Source organism: Crocodylus porosus, unplaced genomic scaffold (assembly GCF_001723895.1).
Source record: "Crocodylus porosus isolate Cpor-Errol unplaced genomic scaffold, CroPor_comp1, whole genome shotgun sequence".
NCBI lineage: Eukaryota > Metazoa > Chordata > Crocodylia > Crocodylidae > Crocodylus > Crocodylus porosus.
Window position 1 is genome coordinate 1217943 of NW_017728949.1, and position 8732 is coordinate 1226674.

The 8732-nt window shown below is 46.2% G+C and overlaps 1 protein-coding gene across 1 annotated transcript; it reads right to left on the reverse strand.

The window, feature by feature from the left end:
* Window positions 1-6050: 6050 nt before the first annotated feature.
* FZD2 (frizzled class receptor 2) lies at window positions 6051-8494 on the reverse strand. Its single transcript, XM_019554095.1, has one exon. It carries the CDS (start codon window positions 8425-8427, stop codon window positions 6559-6561), a length of 1869 nt encoding a protein of 622 aa, XP_019409640.1. The 5' UTR covers window positions 8428-8494; the 3' UTR covers window positions 6051-6558.
* Window positions 8495-8732: the final 238 nt, after the last annotated feature.

An 8732-nucleotide genomic window follows, 5' to 3' on the forward strand; every position in this document is an offset into this window, starting at 1 on the left:
GCTATTCAAACTACTTCAGACTCTGACAGCAATATGCAGTAATTTATACGTATCTCCTTATAACATTCCTTTGTAGGAAGGAGGGGAGGCAATTATTGCACAAACCTAGACTGTGATCCTGCAGGTTCTCACACACAAGTAACTTTATATACGAGCTCAGCCCCATGGGAAGTACTCAGGCATAAAGCCCCAATCTTGCTAAACACTTAGGGTTTGTCTACTAGGAAAATTAGCCAGTGCAGTGAGAGTGGAATAACTACTCTGACTTCTGTTGGCATAGCTAGAGGGGAAGAGCGATCCTGCTCTGGTTGTGTTGGTCCATGTTCCTACATATGGCAAACCCCTTAATCACATGCATAACTTTATTCAAATCAGTAGCTCCTTTGCTATTTGGGAAGCCATATGGGTCTTCTCAGGCTTTATAGCATTAGTGCACACAACAGATTAGTTGCTCCTACCCCCTCTCTCCCCCCCCCACTTTTTTAAGCACTAGAGCCCAGAGACTTCTGGATGGGAGAAGTACAAAGTAATACTAAGCATGACATTGGCAAACTTATTTATTTATTTTTTTTAAAAAAAAAGAAACAACACATTTGTGTTATTTAAAGACAAATCACACTTTTCTTACCGATTAAAAAAAATATATCATTCATTAAAAGGCCCTAGGCAGTGTCCACCTGCAATGAATTGTTATGAATTGTTACCATTGGGTTATGATCAATATATACATGGCCTTCTCTTGCAAGAAGGATTTCTGCTCTAAAACACATTCGAATATGTATATATATATATATGTATATATATATATATATATATATATATATACACACACAGCTGTGCTCCTTATAGCTATCCTGGCTCTGACCCCATGGCTTTAAGAACACAATGTGCTCCTCCCAAGAGGAGATAAAGAGGTTACAATGTACATGCATTAGCAGGAATTAGATATTCCTCCCCAGCTAAATGGACTGGGTTTTTCTCTTTTCAGCTGGTCAGTGTCTTTCATCAAGAACAACTGTGTGATGAGTTGGAGGTACTCTGTGGGGCTTGGATTTAGCACCAGACAGGGTGATTTGGGGAAGGAAGGGGTTGAAGGCACACTTTAATTGACTTCTATAGAGCTCAGCCACACTAAGCCAGCTGTGAAAACATAGCAAGCCTAATTAGTTCACATCAAAGGGACCCCACCTCAGCCGGACTGGGGCTCCCTCCCTGGATTTCTCTCAGCCTCTGGTGTATTCCCTCCAGTTTACAAAAAGGGACATGCACATAGAAGAAAGCTTTCCACATGCGGTTTCCACCCCAGAAGACAAGAGGTTCCCTCTCCTGCCCCTGGGAAGCCCAAGGTTTTGCATATAATTATTTATTCAAGCAGCAACTGTGGGCATTTGTCATTTGTGACCTCACTGGAGAGTTCTGCTTAAAACCGGATGGCACCAGATGGGCCTTTTAGGGTGCAATCCTGTCAGCTTCTCTGCAGAATCAAGCTCCTGTAGTTCAATGGAGTTTGCCCCCCAGAACAGCTGATTGGGGCCTGCAGGAGATGGAGGTCAAGCCAAGGGCCTCCCCATGCTCCTGTCATAAGCCCAACACAAAAACCTAGGTAGATGGGGCTGAATTCCAACTTGCTTTTCTCTCTCCTCTCCCCCTACCTCCACCTCTTCCGGCTGCTCCAAAGTCTGTCAAACTTGCTCTGGGGCTGCAGCTTCCTTCTAGCTTAGAGCTATCTTTTTTTCTGTCTGGAAAAAGAGTTTTGAATTTATTAAACAGCTCAGATTGCTTCATGCTGCTCTGAGCACACATTTGCAACCGCATGTCATTTAAAGAAGCAAATCTTACTTCACGATTAGGCCATCTCTAGTCTGATGCAAGAGAATGAACTTATTTATTTAAAATTTCTGCAGTTGTGTTGAGCACGAAGAGCAAAGAGACAGGCGCGTGCACACATACCAGCTTACATGAACCTGGAGATGTTTCTCCCTTGCCTAGATCAAACTTTCTACAGTCTTTTCATACACTGCAACAGCTGGGCTCTTTAATGCATTAAACAGACTCCTGCTTTTCTTGAGAGTTTAAGGGAAAATCTCCATTTCAAAGCCAGTGTGTCAACTTTCCACACTTAACTGGGAACAAAACCCTCCCATTCCTATTAAAAAAAAAAAAAAGGAAAGAAAGAAAGAGAGAGAGACAGAGAGAGAGCCACCCAATTCAACTTTAACCTAAAAGAGAGTTATGTGAAAGGCCTTTGTATTTAGTCACAAGGTAGGGTCCTTGGCAATCTCCTACTCCATAAAGAATGATACCAATTATTTGTTAAAATTAGATCACTGGGAACTTTAGAACAAGAAAAGTGTTTACAGAAAAATCTTAAGCAGCAATTGCAGATGCATCATTCAAAGCAAGAGGACCCACCACCCATCTGAAACAATGGACACTGAGGGTCCCCAACTACTGGGGAGGTTTGGTTTGGTTTGGTTTGTTTGGGTTTTTTTGTTTCTTTGTGGGGGGGGGGGGAAGCAGAATTTGGCCCTTTCTAGTATATCCATTTGTACTGTAAGTTATCTGAAGCCAACACCAAGAGATGATTGCAGGCACAAAGATCACAAAGACGACAGCCAAATTCAAACTTTTTAAAAGTTATGTCCCTTCAACACTTTTTTTCAAGCAAGGGCACTGAAAGTTTCATTTTAAAAAAGAGAGAGACACACAGATCTTGTGTTTCTTGGTGAAGAGTTTACATTCCCCTGTCCTCTAGCAATTTGCACACTGCATTTTGTCTATTAAAAAACAAAGGATGTTAAGCAGAGTTGGGTGTGATCTATCTTCTAAGGGTAAACTGAAATGCCTTTGTACAACCAAGTAACAAGAAACAGCTGCTTGTGATCAGAGCTGATTAACAAGCCTGATTTAAAAGTGCACAAATAGATGGATTTTAAGAAACATGAATGGAGAGGCTCCTCATCTGTCAACAGTAAAGTTCAGGCCCTCGGGGTACTGTCTTTCTCCTGCAAGAGTTGAGGACACCACTAACACCTAAAGCCGAGCACAGCGCAGTTTTCCTGGAGCTGCTGCAAGTGTTGGCAGTATATAGAACCCTGGCAGCTACATCAAGGAGGAGCTAATTTAAAACATTCCCTTTCAATATACATTTGCAGTTTCAAGACTTGGGACAAGATAGTTAAAAGCAACTAGCCATTTTGGCTGCTTGACATGAGAGGCCCCAATTTTCAGAGGGTCATTATAAAGGCTAAAAGGCACTCACAACCTCAGGTACCCCAACTTGAGCAGCCCCCAGAAAGCGCTCGCTGCTTTTGAAAATCGTAGCCAAGATGTGCACTGGATTAATAACTGGGACTCTGACAAGAGATCAGTTTGTTTTGGCATAGCAAAGCACCATCCAAGTCACACGTCTTGGAGTATGATCTAGGATCAGTTGGAAGATGGCAATTTTTTTTAAGGGACCCACCCTTCTCCCTCTTTAATAAGGACTGGGGTACAAAAGGCAGCTGGAATGTATTTCTTCTTTATCTTTGAGGACCATTTTGATACAGGACACATGTTCACAGCTTACCACTCCCATCTGGTTCACTTTAGAAAAAGTCTTCCCCTATTCCCTATTTTAGATTTTTGAAACAAACACACATACAATTAAAACATGTTCCTAAACTCCCTTCTAAAGTCCTCTTTATCTCAGCAAGGTTGGGGAAGGATATTTTTTAAAAGTGAAATAGGTTGACCTAGGGGTGGGAGGGATTGAGTGCAGGGGTTAATACCTACCACTGTTGCAAACCCCCAATTTTTTTCAGTCTCCTCATCCTGCTTACATTGGAAAACATCTGCAGGCTTTGTAAATGTCACCATGAGCATTTTTTTCTCAGGAGGGGGAAGGAAAGAGAGAGGCAATATAAATATATCAAAACAATTTTGATTAAAAATGTAAAATAATAGTGAAAGTTTGGGGGGGGGAGAAGGAAGGAGCAAACACCCCATTTAACATGAGCCTAACAGCAGCAGGAAATAAGCAAGCAGGTATCTTGATTCTCCCTACATTTTAAATACTTGAGTGTGCTTTTCAAATCCCCTTTCCAAACCACCATAGGAAAAAAATATTGATACATTGCCCCCCCACTACCCTCCCCCACACTCACCATTGGAAAAATTAAACTGGATCCAAGAAGTTTTTCCTTTCCACAATCCATACTGTAGACAAACTTGACAATTTAACTCTTTAGTAACCTAGCCTGCCTTTGAGGGTTTTTAAAAAAATATAATCATATATACCAAGCTACATTCTAATTAGCCAAGATTGGATGGCATTCTCCAGTGAATTTCTGGAGAGTTTGAGTAAACAGGATCAGGACATGCATATTACTACTTGATTAAAGCCATTTTGAGAACACACTTCATTTACCAGTGAGGCACTTTATTGTGGGGAGGGAAGTCAATTTTTGTATTTGCTGATTTTGATCAAACCAGTTTTCAGCCTGGAGGAGCTGAAATCTATCAAGTAAAATTAAAGAGTTCAGATTGGAAACCAATTATTTCTAGTATTCCTGGGTTTTGGCTTTTTCAACTCAGAGGTAAAGAATTTCATATAAATATTTTCAGCATTCCTCTTTTAAAACATACTTCCTTTTCAGGACAGCCGTTAGCATTTCCCTCCATTGCTACCCAGAGGCAAGTTCACAAACCAAATTTATTTAACTTCTTTGCCACCTCATCATTTTTTTAGAAGTCCCCCACCATCAAAAAAAAAGAACTAACCTCTCCCCCAAAACAAACTAAAAGAAAATTGAATTAAACAAAAAAATAGGATTGAAACCAATCTTTGTATATGATCATGGGAGCAGTTTCTATAAATTTAGTTTTAATACTTCCAGTTTGGAGCCTGGAATTGCTTCGGAAACGGTTTCAAAGCATGCAGCGGCAGTATCCTCATTCATGCTTTTAAAATGAGCTTTTTGCTGATCTGTGCAGTGGCCTAGCGATTCGGAGAATTACAAGAGGTATAGCGTTCTTGTAAAATCTGGAAATTAAACTTTAAGAAAACTTTGAAAATGGTATTCCAGATGGGTTAAAAGGGTAAAAAAGATAAATCTATCCAATGACTATAAAGTTAGAGAAAATTTTCTTAAGCTTTCTATCAGTTTTCAGGTACAGGAGGGTTCTAATTCACATCAGCAAATGCTTACAAAGGCACAGAAACCCAGTTGGGTCCCCCCCACCCAACCCCAAGCTGTAACTTTAATAAAATCTCATTTCCCGATCCCATGTCTGAGAGCTTTTGTAACAGAAAGGCTTCCCAGCCCAATTATTGCCTTCAAAAGACCTGTAGAAAAAGGGCATCACACCACAAAAAAACTCTCGAATTTCTGTTTCTAATTGTTATAATTTTGGGTTATAGCTCTTCATTTACGAGAAGAAAAAACCCGCAGAAGTTGGGTTCTTTTTTTTTTTTGTTCTTTTTTACTCAACTGTATTTGCAAAGATGACAGCTTAAAAGGGAATGAAGTGTAGAAAGAGACCGCTGTACACAACATTTTGGAATAAATGTACAATGCCAAAAAATAGCTTTTAGGAGAATGGGAGAGGCTGCTAGTTAAACTGTGGGTGCTGATGAAAAAAATAATTGCTGATCTGGGGGTTGCTGTCTTCATACATCAATCCCATCTGCCTTTCTCCTTTAAAGGAGAAAAATGTGGGAAACCATGGTTTTTCCCTTGCAGGCTGTCAGAGTTCCAGCCTGCAAGGGCTGCTTGGGGCCCCCCATGCTTCATATACCCGCCCCCTGCCCCACACACTGCGGGCTGGGGCCTGGGGGCAGCAGGTTGGGAGCAAGGGCCACTGGGTCGGAATTGGCCATTGATGTTTACAAATGGGTCCTGGGACAAAAATGATTGAGAACCACTGCACTAGGATATCCTCGTGGCCAGTACACCCTGCTGTCGGAATAAAAAAAGAAGGGAAAAAGCCCCTTAACAAGTCTCTTCATATACAGAAAAAACAAACTTTCTTCGTAAATTTCCAGAGAGAAAAGGGGAGATTTTTTAAAGATGTATCCAAGTCTGCCTTTAATACAGAACAGCTTCCATAATCTCCACATCAGGGGAACAGCGATTACAGATCTGGCTTTTATGGAAGTTCAACTGAAAATGTTCCCCCACAGCCAACACAAACAGAAAATCAGTCTCTATGGCTCCATGTAGAGGGAGGTATTGCCAAGTCAGAGTAAGGAGAAAAAAAAAAAACCTTTAGTACCAAAGAGAGGAGAGGGGAAGAGATCTACCTTGCCCTCCCCCAAAGTTTCTGGATCTCTTTGTGTGTGTGTGGATTTTTTTTTTAAATAGAAATATATAATTAAATTTACAAATGCTATTTACAGGTTTAATTACAAAAGACACCCTTAGATGTTAATAAACCTAAAACAAAGGTTGTTTAGATTTTAATTAAAAAAAGAGTTTTAAATATTTTTTGCTTCTGCCCCAGCTCTCTTCCCCCCTGCCCATCCTTTCCTCTAGCTTCTCTCCTGGGCGAGTGCGCCAGTCCCCCTGGCCCTGCTCACACCGTGGTCTCCCCATGCTTGCTGTTAGTTAGCCGGGTGTAAAACTTCCGCCAGGAGTGCAGGGTTTTGCCCGACCAGATCCAGAACCCAGAGGTGATGCCCACAATGAGAGTCATGAGATACTTGATCATGTAGACAGTGAAGTCGGGGGTCATGCGTGGCGTGTACTGGAGTGGGCAGGGGATGGCCAGGCTCTTGCAGTGCTGGCTGATCCAGCTGCGCTCCCAGTGCTCCCTGAAGGCCTGCTCATAGAAGTAGCAGGCAATGACGATGGTGGCAGGCACAGTGTAGAGCACACTGAACACGCCGATGCGCACCATCAGCCGTTCCAGCTTCTCGGTTTTGGTGCCACCGTGCTTCATGATGGTCCTGATGCGGAACAGCGACACGAAGCCAGCTAGCAGGAAGGAGGTGCCAATGAACAGGTAGACAAAGAGCGGTGCCAGCACAAAACCACGCAGCGGGTCGATGTTGTTGAGCCCCACGAAGCAGACACCACTCAAGAGGTCACCGTCAATCTGCCCCATGGCAAGGATGGTGATGGTCTTGACGGCTGGCACGGCCCAGGCGGCCAGGTGAAAGTACTGTGAGTTGGCCTCAATGGCCTCGTGGCCCCACTTCATACCGGCAGCCAGGAACCAGGTGAGGGAGAGGATGACCCACCAGATAGAGCTGGCCATGCTGAAGAAGTAGAGCATCATGAAGAGGATGGTGCAGCCCTCCTTCTTGGTGCCCTGCACCACAGTGCGGTAGCCATCATCCTGGAAGCGCTCGTTGCAGACCACTCGCTCCTCCAGTACAAAGCCTGCAATGTAGGCCACTGACACCATGGTGTAGCAGCCTGAGAGGAAGATGATGGGCCGCTCCGGGTAGCGGAAGCGCTGCATGTCCACCAGGTAGGTGGTGACGGTGAAGAAGGTGGAGGCACAGCACAACACGGACCAGATGAGGATCCAGATGCGGGCAAAGCGGATCTCATCCTGGTTGAAAAACATGTGGCCGTCTCCACGGGCCGGCTCGCAAGGTGCGGCGCAGTCCTTCTCACCCAGGAACTTGTAGTTGAGGTAGCTGGGCACCTTGAGTGCTCGCGGGCAATGGAAGGGGTGGTCCAGCGTGGCATAGCGTGGTGCCCCTGGGGTGCCCTGGCCAGCCAGCGGTGTGGCACTGGTAAGCAGGGCTGGGGAGCCCCCGTCCTCCGAGTGATTCTGGCCCACACAGATCTGCTCAGCGCCGTGGCGCGGGAAGTGCTCGCAGCGCAGCCGCTCGGGCCACTGGAAGCCGAACTTGTTCATGAGGGCCTCGCAGCCCTGGCGGGCCCGCTCGCAGATGGAGCGGCAGGGCGGGATGGCCTGCTCCAGCACCGTGCACACGGGCGCGTACATGGAGCACAGGAAGAACTTGAGCTCGGGCGAGCACTGCACCTTGACCAGCGGGTAGAACTGGTGCACCTCCAGCCCCGCGTCCTCCTGGTTGGTGTGGCCCAGCAGGTTGGGCATGATGGTCTGGTTGTAGGCGATGTCCGTGCACAGCGGGATGGAGATGGGCTGGCAGAACCCGTGGTCCGGGATGGAGATGCCCTTCTCGCCGTGGAACTGGCCCCAGCAGGAGCCCAGCAAGTTCAGCCAGAGCAGCAGCGAGCAGAGCCGGTGCAGGACGCTGGAGGGGCGCATGGTGCCGGCCGCGGCGAGCGCTCCCCGGGCCCCGGGCGCGGCCTCCCGGCGCGGAGCCGGCGGAAAAGTTTGCGGGCGGGAGTTGCGCGACCGCGTCCCGAGCCGGGCACTGGGCGCCCTCCCCGCAGCCGGCCGCGCTCCCCGAGCCTCTCCCTCCGGCCCGGCCCTCCTTTGTGTAGCTCCAGCCCTCTTCATTCCCAATTAGTCGGTTTCAAGGGGCCCGGCCCTCCCCCCGGCCGGGGCTCGCCTAATCAATTCCAGCCCGGCCCCTTTCTTCCCCCTCCGCCAAAAGGGAGCCTTGAAACAGCCCGGCCGGAGCCGCAAGCCCCTTCCCAAAATTGCCTCTCGCCCAATCAGATTCAAACCCCGGGCCCAGCCCCGAGGGCAGGATTGGTCAACCACAACATAATGAGATCAGAGACCAGATGCCAAAGAAACTCCCCCCCCCCCGGCCTTTGCTTTTTAAAGGGGCCAATTTATTATTAATCATCATCGCGATT